Below are 17,193 nucleotides of genomic sequence, written 5' to 3' on the forward strand. Positions count from 1 at the left end.
GCCAAATTGCTGCATTACTATCAAAGGATTAATGGGAAAATCATTTGGGGGCTGCTTTTTGGGGGATCTTAAGGATGAGGAGAATGGCTCCTTCACCAGGCTTTCCAAATGCTGTAAGGAGTTTTCATCCTTATCAATCGAACTAATATAAGGTCCTTATTCTGTTAAAAGTGAAAGCATTTGTGTTGATGGCAAGCTTGGGTAAAATCCTTTCAATGGATATGATTAGGGGACTGGCGATAGCGAATCAATGCATGTTGTGTTTTTGTGATGAAAATCTCATGGGCCATGTGGTCTGGGGTGCTGCAGAAGTTCGGGCTGGAATGGGGTTTTCTCGCTTAAGTTAAAGAAGTGGTCTCAAGTTGCTTTGTGAAAGCGTGGGGCCTGGTTGAGAGATTGTTGTGGAGGATGGCCGTTTTCACAATGTTGTGGAACATTAGGTTGGAAAGAAATAGGCAAAAGGGGGAAACAGTCGGATCCAAAAGCGATCTCTCACAAGATATGTAGGGTAGTCAGGTATTGGAGTAGGGTGGTCCTGAATCTCCTTGGATCCTCCTCTGGTGTGACTGGTCAGAAGCAAGCCGTTGGAACCCGAATGTGGAGATCTCTCACATTAGCTGGACTCCTCCCTCGGTGGGGCACTTCAAAGCAAACTTCAATGGGTGCTTCTTCAGTAAACTGAGCTTTTCTGGGAAAGGAGGTTGCTTAAGAGACCACTTCAGCAAATCTCTAATTGAATTTTCTGACCCAGTCGGCATCCAGGCCCCATCTATGCGGAGGCTGCTACATTGCTCCTAGCCATTGAAATTGTAACCTCCAATCATTTTCTTCCAGCGGTAATCAAAGGGGATTCTAAGAGCATCATCAAATTGGTGACAGTTTGTCATTGCCCATAGAGAATTGCAAACTTGATCAGTGAAGCGTTAGATCTGTGGAAGTTTCCCCACCTCCTTCCACCAGATTAGAAGCGAGGCGAAAGATGTCACATTGGGATCTAATGGTGTAATGGTGTGGGACTTTAAATCAATGTAAGTAGAGCTGACCCTTTCTGGGCTTGTCCCTTGTTGGGGTGTCTTGGCCTTTTCTGTTGTGTTTTATATTCTCTTAAATAAATCGACTTTACCCTTTAAAAAAAAGGCATAAGGGGTTTCATAAGAATTACCTTGAAATTCAAACAAAGATAAAAGAAAAGATTTCCTAAATATTTTACGTTCTTTTATGCCTTTTCTAATGTAGAAGCATGTGCAAACACAATCTGTTCGATTCTTTTACAAATGAGAAATATATTTGGATTTCTGCTCTATCGGTCCTTGAATAGTAACAAAAACCCCAAATCCTCTACATTTCTCTGTAAGTTTTTCAAGTGACAAATAAAGGCATAGTTAACAAGGATGGGCCTTGTATAGGTTTAAGAAACGAAAGGAACAAAAAAGGAAAAAAAATAAACAAAAGAAGAAGAAGAAAGAAATCAACTTTTAATGAATTTCAGCAAGCATATCTACGTAATAACACAAATTGTATGATTCACAATACGAGTTGTAAGATTCATCTGATTCGTGTGTGATTAAGGTGGATTTGCAATTTGAGAGTCATCAAAATTGTATGTACTATTCATATGTATATCATATGATAAGGACAACACTGCTTAACATTGTACAATATTGACAACATTACTTCCATGCCTATTGGGTGGATTGGCGACAACAGTCATCCAATTTGTATGAATGATACAATTGATTTCTTGTATTGTATTTGTATGAAAATGACAGCACTGTTTAACGAGCTTATGGATGGAGAGTCATCACCTCCTCGCCTTTTCTCTTGCATCTTATCCCTCTTTGATCAACCATTGGTCAACTCCCCCTGGTTTTTAAGCTTGCAATGAAAATCTACATCCCCAGCACCTGTAAAATGAACTTATGACCTGGGTAGGGTGTTTGTGAGTCTGTGACAATAATGTAAGTGCATGTTTTACCCAAGTGTTGTATCGGCTGACTAAGTGAAAGTACCGAGCACCTTCAATGAGCTTCACTCAGGACATGAACAGATGCAGTAAACCAAGAGCACCAGAATTGGCACATGAACAACTAGTAAATCCTGAATATGTGAAGTTAAGATAAGGCGTCCAACAACCTCACCAAAGCAGCAAGCAGGGACTGTCATGATCTTATCATTACAACTTCTTGATGCAATAGAGTTATCTGAGCTTAAGGTGATATACTGAGGATATATTGTGTTTTTCTTTTGCCTTAACATCGTAAGAGCAATTTAGTCAATTCTTTACTTTTGGTATTTTAAGGAAGTTTAATCTAATGGCGTTTAACAACCTTTAGCATTACTTGCTATGAATGAGAATTCACCGAAATGTCTTCCAATTATGCTTTTACTTAAATGATTGTTAACATGATTTCTTACCAACTCTAGCTTTATTAATCATTGTATATTCCAAATCATTTGGCATTTGAAGGACATCCACTTTTATCTTTTACCTCAGGCAGAGAAACGGTTACGGACTGAACTTCGACGGAGGATGGAATTGGAGAGAATGGCTGCATTGAAAACTCAGTTGAAAGAGTTGGAAAGTGGACTTCTACACTTCATGTGCTTGAAATATAAAGATAATGAAGAAGTTTCACACCTCATCCCTGCTATTTATTTGGGGAATGTGGACTCTTTCTCTGCTTCTAAAGTCAAGAACATGGTGAGTCTGTCTCATAGATTTCAAATATTGTGTACATTACCCTCGAGTAGTAGTACCTAGTACCTACGATATATTTGGAAGTACAAACCAAGTAGTTGGTTCGCTGGTATTCTTAGTATGGGTTCATACTTGTAGTTCACAACCTTCCCTGAATAGGGTTCTTAAGAGCATAGTTACCAAAATCCTACGATTTACAATTTATGATTTGAGTTGAATCTTAAGCACAACGATTTGAATCCCACCTTGAATCCCTTTTTATATGCATGAATCGAACAATTCTATTATTTCCATCCTATGATTTACAATTCAAATTATACTTGGTATCTTCTATTTTAAGCTTTACGTGGCTCTCATTTTATGTTTTAAATTGGTGGGAACTTTAAGAATCATTTAGAAGAGGTCAATTATTTTGTTTTGGTATTTATAAAAGGTTACATGATAGATAGTTTCTTCAACGTTAAATCGTGTTGCATTTTCTTATGATTTCCTATTTCTTAATTGGTTGAATCACCAATTGATATATGACTTATCTGGAATGTTTTTGTAGATGGTTGCGAACATGTTGATTTATTTGTATTGTGGTAATGATGATTAGAAATCAAAATATCTTTTTTGTCGGTTTACATAATCAAATTCTGCTTTTCCAATGTTATTCTACACTTAAGAAAGGTAAAAGGAATATAAATTATTAAAGGATTCTTGTATTTTTTTAAAGTTAAATTTCTTGAACAACAAAAGATAAAGGAAATATGATAATCCTTTCACACTATCATGAGGTGATGGTATTACTTGGCGCCTACTGATGGGAAATGGATGGTTGATGAGTTTTTAATTTTTTCTGATCTATTTATTTATTTTGCATATTTTTCAAAATTTTAAGAAAATCATAAAAAATATTCTGATTTATGATACGATTTGTGATTCAATATAATTCAACCCCTGTTACGATTTTGTTATATGATAACAATTTTGACAATATCAGCACAAAATATGGTCTTCCGGCCAGCTATTAGTATTATTGAATACCTTGGCCATGGTAAACTCTAGTGTTTCATAACATATCTTGTTATCCTTTGAAATCTTAAATAGGATGTATTTATGTATTCCTAGTAAAGAAACTAGGATATAATTACAAAAATGATTCTATAAAAAGAGTGGCACTCTCACATTGAGAGAAGTTGTTTCCACCACAATTTGCCCTCTTTCTCATCTTTTAGACTGTGAGACTCTACAATCCTCTATGGTAAGTCAAACTAATGACAAATAATGCATAGTTTGTCCCCTAAACAATGGAAAACTACTACCCGAATTTGTTTTTTGTTTGTTTGTTTGTTTTTTTTTTTTTTTTTTTTTTGTCTTTACGAATATTTGACTCTATTAGTCTATTTGTTTTGTTTTTGTTTTGTTTTGTTTTTTTTTTTTTTTTTTTTTTTTTTTTTTTGTTTTTTTGTTTTTTTTTTTTTTTGTTTTTAAGTGTGTAATCATGTTTCTTTTAACATGTATGATGCAGCTAAATTTTACTGAAAATTTGCACCCTTTTCCTATAGTTTCCCCAAGGTTTTCCTTACACAAGAATACTTCAATGTATTTGCGATCTTTCCCCACGTATCCCACAATATTTCCCGTTCTAAAAAATGTGATATCATGTGGGATAATGATGCTTTAAAGATTGTGTAATATAAATATTAGAGTATAGGATACCTATTTACAGTCATACACATATATCAGTTAGGATTTCCTAAGATCTCTCAGCTCTTGTATATATATTCTAGACATTCTTAATAGAAAAGAAATAACACAACATTTTCCAAAATGTAGTCCCTACTAAATGGTACCAGATCCCTAACCCAGGCCCTTGATCCTTTCCATTCATCAGGCAATGTCCTCATCACCTGCTAATGCCTAACCATCGTAGTTTTTATTTTATTTTAATTTTTTTAACACACTCACATCCACACACACCATGTGGACACCCGAACATGTGACCTCAGTGTTGAAACTCACAGAGTCTACCATTGAGGCTTGAGTAAGGACCTGCCTAACCACCATAGTTGAACCCTTCTTGAAACCCATTATCAGCCTTACCACTGCAACTTTCTAATCTCGCCTTTTGAAAGCCATCTCACTGGTGGCCCGATCCTCGTTCTACATCCAATCTCGCTGGCCCCTGTTTGCCAGTGCTTGCAACCCATCGTCCTAAACTTCGTTAGTGTTGTCCACCCGCCTGTTGCATACCTGAAAAAAAAACAAAAAAAACCCATCTCTAGCTTGACTACTCCAACTCCCACGACCTCTATGACCCCAAACCCATCTCCATTAAGATTTGTTACAACCTCCACAACCCACCTCTAGTTTCGTTGCAACCACCACCATTACCGTAGTCTACGCCAATGTTTTAAATATCATTATCACATAATGTATCACACCCTTGGGATATGGATACATATTGGTTATCGCATGGGATATATCGGTTGTATCACTGTTGTTGGGAAACATGAGAACATTGGGAAATTGGTCGAACTTTTCAATAGAACTTCAGGGATTGTTGAAAAAGACATCAATACACACTTAGAAATCAAAACATTACAAAATAAAAAAAATTAAAAAAATGCATGGAATAGGGGTTTCCTTTTTATGAGGTCCTAATATATGCGCTTTCCAACTGAATTGTTGCAAGTGTATTCATATAATTTACAAAAGTAAGAAGACATGTATAGAAACACAAGCAATACATTCAAAAGCTAAAGAAGAATCACTAGATCAGGTTACATACATGTTTAATTTGTGTTTGGATACAACGATTGCAACTGATACGCGAGAAATTGAGAAATTTCGATTTTTCTCAAATTTCCACAACTTGACCCATCTCCCCTAAATCTCGAAATCAAAGTTCCAAATCCATGAATTTGCATGGAAGATATGAAGAAGCATAGATTTATAACCATTTAACACTCTCTTAACGTGACTTACAACAAAAACATGGATTGAAAATCGAAAATGCTCACTGGATCGAATAAGTGGGATATATTGGCACTACCCGTGCATTTCGTATCGCATAGGTGGGATATAAGATATATCGTGGGATATATTGGCTGATATCATCGATATTTAAAACACTGGTCTACACTGCACCAGTGTAGAAACTTTCTGCGATCTGTTGCAACCCATTGATTGTTTTCTGAACCATCATCTTCATCAAATCTGACCGTCGAAAGTTCTAGATCCAACTGTTGATCCCATCCAAATCCGCTACTACTGCCTTGGATCTCATTGCTACATTGAACCCCTTGGAGCCTGAAGACTAATAGAACACACCAAGTTAGGATACTAAATAATAGGGATTGTAACATACCACCATGCTTTGCAGCCAATGTCTACGACAGCCCACACTGCCGTGACACTCATTCCGGCCTCTTTTCTAGGTAGCCTTTCCACTAGCCTTTTTTTTTTTTTTCACTTGAAGAGAGCATGGAGGCTGCACTTTGGTTGTCCAAGTAGTCCTTTCCACCCTAAAAGGCCATGGTTTTGTACTCTGATTGTCCAAGTGGCCCTTTACATGTCATGGGGTCTTTATCTTTGGTCCAAGTTGCCCTCTCCATCGGTCCCCTCTTCTGCTCGAACACAAGACATGGTGTTGGCTTTGATACAATGTAGATTAAGTGACAACATTTTGGAATGATGTGTTATTACTTTTTCCATTGAGAATGAGTACATTATCGACACGAGCTGGGAAATCTTGGAAATCTCAACAGATAACATGTATCCCATCCATATCTATCCATCCAAACATATTCCATTCTCTAACAATAAATAATCTCTACTTCCAGAAATTATCCAAGATATCTTCATTTTTAGAATAATATTGAAAGTGTAGATTATCCAATAATAATTAACTAATTCAAAATAAAATGTCAACATTAAAAATGATTCGTTTTAGCTTACCCTATTGGAAACTGAACAAATTGGAATGAGGCAAATGATGACTTATAAAAGCCCAACTCTTAAGCAATGTTTTCATAAACGTTATTGTATCAAGAATCACAATAGAGGATAAATCATATTGTGTCGTGAATTATATTGCGTAAGATTTTTTTTTTTCTGATTTCCATAAAATGTCACAACAATTAAAAAAAGTACAAGGAAACATAAAAAACACATCGGTCATTAATTTTCTCATGAATATGCATAAAAACAATGCTAATCATGACATCATCATGTTACCAACTTTATATGATGTATCTGTAAATGACAAGTGTCATGGTGTCATAATCAAGTAAAAAAAAAAAAAAAAAAAAATCAACCCTTTGCATTGTAAATGTATACATCTGTATAATTAAACAAAAAAAAAAAAAAAACTTTACTGATTTACATGTATCATTTATTGACTATTCATTTCTATAATTCAAAGTGTTTAAAAAATTGTTGAATTCATCTATTCTTGGCCCTCGATTTATCCATCTGAGTTGGCACCTTGATTGATGAGGACATCATTTAACGTACACTTTCGCGTACGTATCAAAGGAGGAGACGGGCTGCATTGATTTCCCTGTGGCTAGGTGAGTACCCGTGATTGTGCTGAAGACCCCATGTGCATGTGCGAGCATCTGGAAGACCAAACATTGGATAGATGCACATGGGTTGCTTTATGGAGTGATCCAAACTGTTGGATTGGAGGGATGTAACGATTGAGCCGTTGGATCACATGATAGGGTTGTTGATCGTGGATCGTCCATACTAGTTTTTCATAGATTTTATTAGCTTATATGATTTAGTTTTGTTTATGTTATGTTTGGACACCATTATGAGTATTTTTAATTGATTTTAGTTATACTAAGGTTATTTTGGTCAAAATTCACAAAACAGGGTGTTTATTGTATTTTTTTAAAACTTTCTTGGAGCTATAAAAGATGGTGGGCATGTGACCCTCTCCCTCATTGGATTTTGTGAGAAGAAGAAGAGAAAAAGCTCTTGCTTTCTTTTTCTTCCATCTTCATGAGATTTGAAGATTCTTTCATGTGATTTGGAAGGAAGATTGGTATGAGGTTAATCTTCATCAATGGAGATGCAAGATCTCCATCTATCCCCATGTCATCATCTCTTTTCCCCTCCATCAAGGTATTTTCTTCAAGTTCTTCAACTCTTCCATCCTAAGTCTTTATCTTCTCCTAAACCCATCTTTCCCTTATCTATCTACCATCCAAACCCTAACCGACCTAAACCTGACCATGCCACACCCCACATATGACGGTACGACCACACGTGTGAATCCTTCGGGTTGGCTATATGGCTACACCTTGTCTCTTTTGGTTTTCCATCATCCTTAGATCAAAACCCCTTTCTTCCATTCCCAAAACCTTAATCCTAAATCTAAAATCCCTAACTTTCCCACTCTTCCAAATTACCCAAACCCTAATTTTACCATATGTTGTAATAGGTCTTCTACTTTGGAATAGACTATACCCTATGGTAATTGGATGCCCCTACATCCATTAGATCCTAGTTTCCATTTATTTAATGATCTTGTGTGACGATGTTGATTACCTTGGATGAGATTATCCATGATGTCCTTTTGGTTTTCATGGTATTTATGATGATTATGGCAAGTTTTATTTTTATTTTTATTTTTAATTATCTTTATTTTTCTACTTGATCTCACATGATGTTTGGTTCATGCATCGGTCTTGCATCAAATTTGGTATCAGAGCAGGTTTTTATAGCGTAGGTTAGTCTATTGACAACTCCTCTTTGTGGTGAAAATTTACTAAAGAACCCCTTAATCCAAATTATAAAAAATCGTAGGTTTAGCCCTTTTCCTAGGTTTTGTTGAGTCCCTGTACAGACTCTGTGAAGGGGACATATTTTGTTGAGTTTATTTAGCCATTTTCCTAGGTTTTGTTGAGTCCCCATATAGATCTAGGCCATATAGGATTTTTGTATTGCATCTAGGTTAGTTTTATCATTGTCTTAAGACCTAGCGTTTCCCTTTTGGAGTTTTCATTCAGGACTTGGTTTTGGTTTATAACGCATAATGAAATCTAGAACAGATTGCCGAGGCCCTTAATGCTAGCAATAACCGTCTGACGACCATTGAAGCGCACAATAGAACCACTGCCACTCAATTAACCGTGACCAATGCGCATGTCAATCAACTTAAGGCCTCCTTATAGGCAAACCCTGACACTGGGGAAGACACTCAATCTCAGGTTAAAGATCAAGTTGATAGGCAGGAGCGTGGTCGTGGCCAAGGCGTTGGCCGTGGTCGAGCACACGTGCCACCACCACGTGAGGGGCCCTATAACCATTATGATCCAGATGCATAAGTCATGAAAGGTGTCAAAGTTGAGGCTCCCAGTTTTGATGGTCGCTTGGACCCCAAAGCATTGCTTGATTGGTTGGCAGACATGGACCACTATTTTGAGTGGTATAATATGTCTGATGTTCGTCTAGTGAGATTTGCCAAGATGAAATTGGTGGGCTAGGCCAAACTTTTTTGGAACAACATGGAACGTAAAATTGAAAGGAAAGGAGAATCACCAGTTGTGCACTGGGCCGAGATGAAAGAGGTCCTTAAAGAAAAGTATCTTCTTCTTTCTTATCGCTAGAGGCTCCTAGACCAGTGGCAGGCTTTGTGCTAGGGATCCATGACCGTGCCAGATTACATCATTGGGTTCGAGGAGTACATGATGCGATGTGATGTTCAGGACCCGATGGTTATATTGTTTCAATTTAGGATGGGCCTCCGATTTGAGATCCAACGAGAACTTTATTCTCGTGATGTTGGCACATTGGAGCACATGTACCAAGTGGTGCAAGACATTGAACACTACCTTAAGGCGCCAGTTGGTAAGCGTTATGACATTCGGGATCCAAGTGTCAGGACTTACTCTCAAGGGGCTAAGCCTAACATGGGGAGTCAGTCTAGATCCCAAATTGGGTCCCAGCCTAAACCGAAGAGATTTCAAAGGAAAAGGAATAGCAAGTGCTAGCTCTAGGAAGGGTGAGTAAACGCGATGCTTCAATTGCCATGGAGTTGGTCACTTTGCCCATCAGTGTCCCTTGAAAGAAAGGAACAAGGCCCTGGTGATTGACGATTGCGAGGAAGAAGGAGATGAACGGGGCGATTATGATGAAGAAGTCTATCAACCCAATATCATTGGTGCTAGTGATGAGGAAGTAGAAGAAGAGACCACACCACTTGCAGTAGTCAGATGCACCTTGACCAATGCTAAGGAGCATTGTTCGAATTGTCGGTGTTGCTACAAGTTTTGCTGGCCGGAGATAAAGATATAATATCGTTATCGACGATAACTGGAAATTCAGGAAAAAAGGGAAAAACATGAGGAAAATGGTGGAATTTTTCAGTGAAACTTCAGGACATGCCTAAATACACATATTTGCATATTTAGAAAAAACAAAATTTACAAAAAAAATGCATTACATAACTATGGGGCACACTATGATGTATGTACCTTATATCCACACCGTCCATCAAATATGACAGCTCCTTTCAAGGCATGATCCAAAAAATGAACAAGATCCAAATCTTAAGTGGACCATACCACAAGAAACAAACCGTTGTGATTAAATCGCCACCATTGAAAACTTCATGGTGTCCACTAGAATGTTTATTTGCCATTCAATCTATTGATAAGGTTACAAAGACAGATGAAGAGACCCCACACAAATATAAGCTTAATCCAAAACTTTTGTGGCCCATGAGAAGTTTTATTGGTTGATTACCACTATTTCCCATATTATGGTCCACCTGCTATTGGGATCTGCTTATTTTTTGGAGCATGCCCTAAAACGAGTTTTCAAAATAGATGGACGGAGTGGATATAAGGCACATGCACCACAGTGGGCCCCACGGTCAGGGATTCCACCCACCTCAGTGGCCTGTTTGTTAACTCTGAATTTTTGCACTTGACGCAGAATTGGGAAATTGTTCCGTGTTTAGTGGTGTTTGTTAATGCATCGTTAACGCGGAAGAAGGAAAGCACTAAGTGGTTTTTCACTGAATTCTTTCTGTGATAGGAGTCTGGCTTAATGGTGAATGTGGAATGTGCTCAGTGATTTTTTCACTAAACAACAATTTTTGCTTCCAAAATTACCCCTTTTCAAATTACTACGGCAAATTTTTTCTCTTTAAATTGTTTGCACAATACAAAATCAACTTTTAACCTGTGAAACTTCTTTATGCCCCACCATGATGTATATGTTTCATCCATTCCATTCATCCATTTTTCAAGATCATTTTAGGGATTGATACCAAAAATGAGAGGAATATAAATCTCAGGTGGACCATACCACAAGAAAACAATAGTGATTGGATATCCACAATTAAAATTCTCCTAAGGCCCAATGTACTGTTTATTTGACATCCAAACTGTTGATTAGGTCATATAGACCTAGATGAATGATAAAGACAAAGATTAGCTTGATCCAAAACTTTTATGGCCCCAAAAAGTTTTGAATGGTCGACGTTCATTCAACACTGTTTTCCTGTAATGTGGTCCACTTGAGATTGGGATATACCTCATTTTTGGTCTCATACCATAAAATGATCTAGAAACATAGATGGACGACATGGATGAAATACATACATCATGGTGGGGCCCACATAGCACCAACCATTAGCCATTGACTGGTGGCAGGGGAGTAGCCAATCACTGACAGGTTGAGTAGTGAGACTCGCTACTGAAGTTACGTCACCAAGTTATGTGGGCCTATCATGATGTATGTTTTGTATCCACACCATCCATCCATTTGGAAATATAATTTTAGGTAAATATCCAAAGAATGAGTCAAATCCAAAGCTCCAGTGGACCTCACCACAGAAAACAGTGGGGAGAGTGACACCCACCATTAAAAACTTAAATAGGCCACAAAAGTTTTTGATCAAGCTGATATTTGTTTTTACCCTTCTTTCATGTCTGCGTTAACTTGTGAACAGGTTGGATTTCAAATAAAAATCATGGTGAGCCTTAGGAAGGTTTCAACGGTAGGCATCAATCTCGCCACTGTTTTTTGTGGTGGGGTCAACTCCATATTTGGAACTGCCTCATTCTTTAACTCTTGCTCTAAAATTAAATCTCCAAATAGATGGACGGTGTAGATAAAGCACATACATCATAGTGGGCCCATGGAACTTGATGACGTCACTTCGGTAGCGAATCTCGCTATTCAACCTGTCAGTAGCTAATCCGCGTCCAAGTAGGATGCGGATGAGTTGGTGTACCTCACACCAACTATATAGCTGCTGTATTGATGTCAGCAAGTTCTGTGGGTCCCATCATGAGGTATGTGTTATATCCAAACCATCCATCCATTTGGCGAGCTCGTATTAAAGCTTAAGACAAAAAAAAAGCTGTGAAAAGCAGCGGGGGATTGAATGTCTACCATTGAAACCCTTTTTAGGGTCACAAAAGTTTTGGATCAATATGCTTTTTTTTTTCCTCTTCATACAAGTATTTGTGACCTTATGAACATATTGGATGGAAAATAAACTTAAATAGGCCACGAAAGTTTTGGATATGTTTTCACTTCATCCAATTGGGAAAGACCTTATAAGCAGTTTGGATAGCATATAAATATACGGTGGGCCTTATTTGAAGGTTTTGTTGCTACTGGTGTTCAATCCTATACAACATATAGTGACATAGTGACAATCTTCCCGCTAAGAGGAATTGAGGGCCTTATGATGATATTTTAGTTTTTTATCAAGTATTTTAGTTTATTTGAATTAAATATAATGATTTTATTTTCATTTAATAAAAAATAATTTCTTTATAATGTAAAACATTTCCAAACGAGAGATAGGGGCAAATGTGTCAAATTAACATATTTCAGACATTTAAGATGTTTGTTAACAAACAATTTGTTTCAGATTCATTACTTAATTTTTAGACTCCAGCCATAATTATCAAACAAGTTTTTTTACTTCAGATTTCAGATTCAGGCTTTAGATTTCAGATTTAGTCTTTAGACTTCAGATTTAACAAACGGGGCCTAAGATCCATTAAAGCCGCACCCCAAAATCCCTCAAAATCGGAAGCGCGACTTTGGTGCGACTCAGAACAACGATGTGGGTGGGAGCCTGAGCGTAGAGCCCACCTTGATGCATGCATTGTATATCCATGCCGTCCATCTATTTTTCCAGCTTAAATTAGTGTGTGGTTCCAATAAATGAAGAAGAAGCAATTTCAGGTGGACCATACCACAACAAACAATGGTCATTGAACATCCACCATTAAAAATTTCCTAGGGTACACCGTAATGTTTGTTGATTATCCAACCTATTGATAAGGTCAAACTAACCTGGGTGAAAGAAAAACAAATATTCGTTTGATCCAAAACTTGTGGCCCACAAAATATTTTTAATGGCCAATAATCACTGTTTCCTATGGTGTGGTCTACGTGAAAAGTATATTTGCTTCATTTTTTAGACCATGCCCTAATTTAATATGGAAAAACAGATGGATGGAATGGATATACAATGCATGCATTGAGATGAGCCCTACGTAAGGGTCCCACCCACATCACTAGTTCCGGGGTCTCACCAAAGTCCCGCTCCAAAATCGGAGACGGATTGCGTGGTGTGCCACACGACCGACCTGGTTGATGTTACCAAGTTCTGTTGGCCCCACCATGATGCATGTGTTGTATCCAAACCATCCATTCATTTCACAAGATCATTTTTAGGCATTGGCCAAAAAATGAGTCAGATTCAAATATCAAGTGGACCATACCATGGAAAGCAGTGAGGACTGAATGTCTATCATTGAAAACTTCTTAGGGGCTTTTAGAATTGGTTTTACTTAAGATTTCACATCAATTCATAAAATGATCTGTAAAAACTGATGGACAGTGTGGATATACAAAAAATTCATCAACGTGGCCCCTGCACATTAAGGGTAACACACTAAAGTATTACTCGTCTAACACCTAATCCACTAAAGTATTGCCTTATGAGAGCATACTTTGTAAATTATGTGGGGCCCACCACGATTTGGATGTCTTATCCAAACCGTCCATCCTTTTTAGAAAGAAAATTTATGGAGACGTACCAAGAGTTAAGCATATCAGAAGCTTAGGTGGACCACACCATAGGAAACATTGTGAATCGAAGGCCTACCATTGAAAGTTCTTCGAGGCCACATAATTTTTAAATCAAGTTGATATTTGTGTTATCCCGTCATCCTTGCCTTTGTATCCTTATGAAAAGGTTTAGGAAGGTTTCAACGATGGAAATCATTATTCTCACTGTTTCTTGTGGTGTGGTCCACTGGAGCTTTGGATATGCTTCAATTTTGGGCTTTAGACCATAAAATGACTTGGAAAAAATGATGGACGGTGTGGATAAACCACATAAATTCAAGTTGGGCCCAAGAGAGTTTACTCAGTACGATAAAGTGTACTGAATATATCAGTACGCAATCTGCTTCCACGAAGCTTAAAAAAATGATTTGCAGGGGAGGGAATTTCGCCGAAGAAAGGGGGATTTTCGAAAGGAGGATTTCGAAAGATATCTCTAGTTACTCTCCCACCAAAAAGCAATGCGGAAAAGAAAACTAAGGGGATGTTGGGTAACCCAAGGGATATGAGGAAATCCCAACCTATGTCTCTCCATGTTATCAACGCCAAGGAGTTTGAGAGAGACTACGGTGGATTTGATGGTGTACGCCTTAATGGCGAGAGAAGTTACACTCGAGGTTAGTGTAGAGGCCCCCCCCCCCGAAGGTGAAGCTGATTATGGATGACTTTCACGATGTATTTTCAAAGGACTTACCAGATGAGCTTCCACCCATGAGGGACATTCAGCATGCCATTGATCTTGTCCCTGGGTCAACTCTACCAAACCTTCCTCATTATCGTATGAACCCTACGGAGAATGCAGAGTTGAAGAGGCAAGTAGATGAGCTCCTCATCAAGGGTTTCATTCAAGAGAGTATGAGTCTATGTGCCGTGTCAGGGCTTCTCATGCCCAAGAAAGATGGCACGTGCCGCATGTGTGTGGACAGTAGAGCCATCACAAAATCATGGTCAAGTATCAGTTTCCCATACCGCGTCTTGATGATATGTTAGACATAATGGCGGCTGCCACAATCTTTTCGAAGATTGACCTCAATAGCGGGTATCACCAAATACGTATATGCCCAGGAGATGAGTGGAAGACAACTTTTAAGACGAAGGATGGGCTATACGAGTGGCTAGTCATGCCCTTTGGCTTGACTAATGCCCCGAGCACATTTATGAGAGTGATGACCCAGGTGTTGAGACCCTTTATGGGTGAGTTCCTTGTAGTGTATTTTGATGACATTCTTATCTATAACACATCAAAGGAACAACACCTCCACCATCTGAGGTAAGTTTGGGGGGTCCTCAGAATTGGAAAGAGTTGATGAGGACATCACTTCACGTACACTTTTGTGTATGTATTAGAGGAGGAGGTGGGCTGCACCGATTTTCCTATGGTTAGGTGAGTACCTGTGATCATGCTGAAGACCCCATGTGCACGTGTGAGTATCTGGAAGGCCTCACACTGGGAAGATGCACATGGGCTGCAGATGGTCAATCGACCGACAGTCACGAGTTTGTCATCATCGATGAGTTCATATTTAAAGGTGACAGACTTTGCTTTCCCCGTACCTCCCTCCGTGATTTCCTAGTTTGAGAACTTCATGCAGGAGGGGTAGTCGGTCATTTGAGGAGGGATAAGACTATTGCCCTTGTGGAGGATAGATTTTATTGGCCAAGTATCAAGCGAGATGTAGCCAAGATTGTTGGGCAGTGCGGGACTTGTCAACTGGCAAAGTGAAGGAAGCAAAATACAAGATTGTATATGCCTTTGCTAGTACCCCATGCTCCATGGCAGGACATTAGTATGGATTTCGTGTTGGGCTTATCGAAAACTATCAAGAAACATGATTCCGTATTTGTGATTGTGGACCGTTTTTCCAGAAGAGCCCATTTCATTCCGTGCTCGAAAATGTCAGATGCCTCCAATGTCGCTAAGCTTTTCTTTGGGGGGTAGTGCGTTTACATGGTCTACCTAAGACCATAGTGTTTGATTGTGATGTATGCTTTATGAGCTATTTTTGGAAGACACTATGGCACATGATGGGGACAAGGCTTCAATTTTCATATGCCTATCATCCTCAAACAGACGGTCAGACTAAAGTTGTCAATAGGAGTCAGGGAAATCTGCTTAGATGCCTTGTGGGTGATCACGTTCGAACTTGGGATACCGTTTTGCCTATAGCCGAGTTAGCATATAATAGTTCCATCAATAGGTCCATAGGCATGAGTCCATTTGAGGTTGTGCATGGCTACAAACCTGGGAAACTTGTAGATCTCATACCTATGTCTGTGTCCCATAGGCCATCTAAGTCCGCACATGAGTTTGCACATCACATACATGAGTTGCATAGTGAGATCAGGAAGTGAATTAATATAAGTAATGAAAAATACAAAGCGTTTAATGATTCTCATCATAGGTTTCAAGAATTCCAAGTAGGAGATTATGTCATGGTTCGTATGAGGCCTATACGGTTCCCACATGGGGCCGTTAAAAAGTTACAAGCATGTAGTGTAGGAACATACAAAATAATGCAGAAACTGGGTCCTAATGCGTATGTGGTAAATATTCCACCTACCATGGGAATTAGTTCTACTTTTAATGTGGAAGATCTAGTACAATACAAGGGTTTTGCTACTTCGCCTGTTGATCCGTCCACAGACCATGACCTAGTCCCAAACCCACGGTCCCTACTTGACCAATCATCCGAGCCATTACCACCTTTACCCTCCTTGCCTGTTCGAAGCAAACAGATGGAAGATGTACTCGATGCACAAGCAGTTTCCACTAGACATGGAGGATTTTAGAAATTCCTCGTCAGAAGCACAGGCCAATTTCAGACAGTATGTGAATTACAAAGGATGAGCTACAACATTTAGATCCAGACATTTTGGAGTGCTATTGGAGTTTTAGTCTGCCAAAGGTGAACTTTTCTCAGCCAAGGAGATTTGATGAGGACATCACTTCACGTACACCTTTACATACGTATCATAGGAGGAGGCGGGCCCCACAAATTTCCTTATGGCTAGGTGAGTACCTGTGATCGTGATGAAGACACCATGTGCATGTGCGACCATTTGGAAGATCCCACACTGGAAAGATACACATGGGCTGCTTTATATAGTGATCTAGACCATTGGATTGGAGGGACATGAAGATAGGGCCATTGGATCACATGATCAGGCCATTGATCGTGGATCGTCCACACTAAATTTTCTTAGATTTTATCAGCTTATATGATTTGGTTTTCTTAATGTTATGTTTGACACCATTATGTGTGTTTTTAGTTGATTTTAGTTATACTAGGGTTATTTTCGTCAAAATTCACAAAACAGTGTGTTTATTGTAAATTTTGAACTTTCTTGGAGCTATAAAAGAGGGTGAGCGTGTGATCCTCTCCCTCATTGGATTTTGT

General features: G+C 38.6%; 1 protein-coding gene across 1 annotated transcript in view; it reads left to right on the forward strand.

Annotated features, from left to right (window-relative positions):
• LOC131255423 (DExH-box ATP-dependent RNA helicase DExH15 chloroplastic) overlaps window positions 1-17,193 on the forward strand; it is a 145,670-nt gene that overhangs the window by 70,757 nt on the left and 57,720 nt on the right. The window contains exon 10 of the mRNA XM_058256127.1: window positions 2,495-2,701. Coding sequence (XP_058112110.1) covers window positions 2,495-2,701 — 207 coding nt within the window. The remainder of the gene's footprint in view (window positions 1-2,494; window positions 2,702-17,193) is intronic.

This window comes from Magnolia sinica, chromosome 9 (genome assembly GCF_029962835.1).
Source record: "Magnolia sinica isolate HGM2019 chromosome 9, MsV1, whole genome shotgun sequence".
Lineage (NCBI taxonomy): Eukaryota > Viridiplantae > Streptophyta > Magnoliopsida > Magnoliales > Magnoliaceae > Magnolia > Magnolia sinica.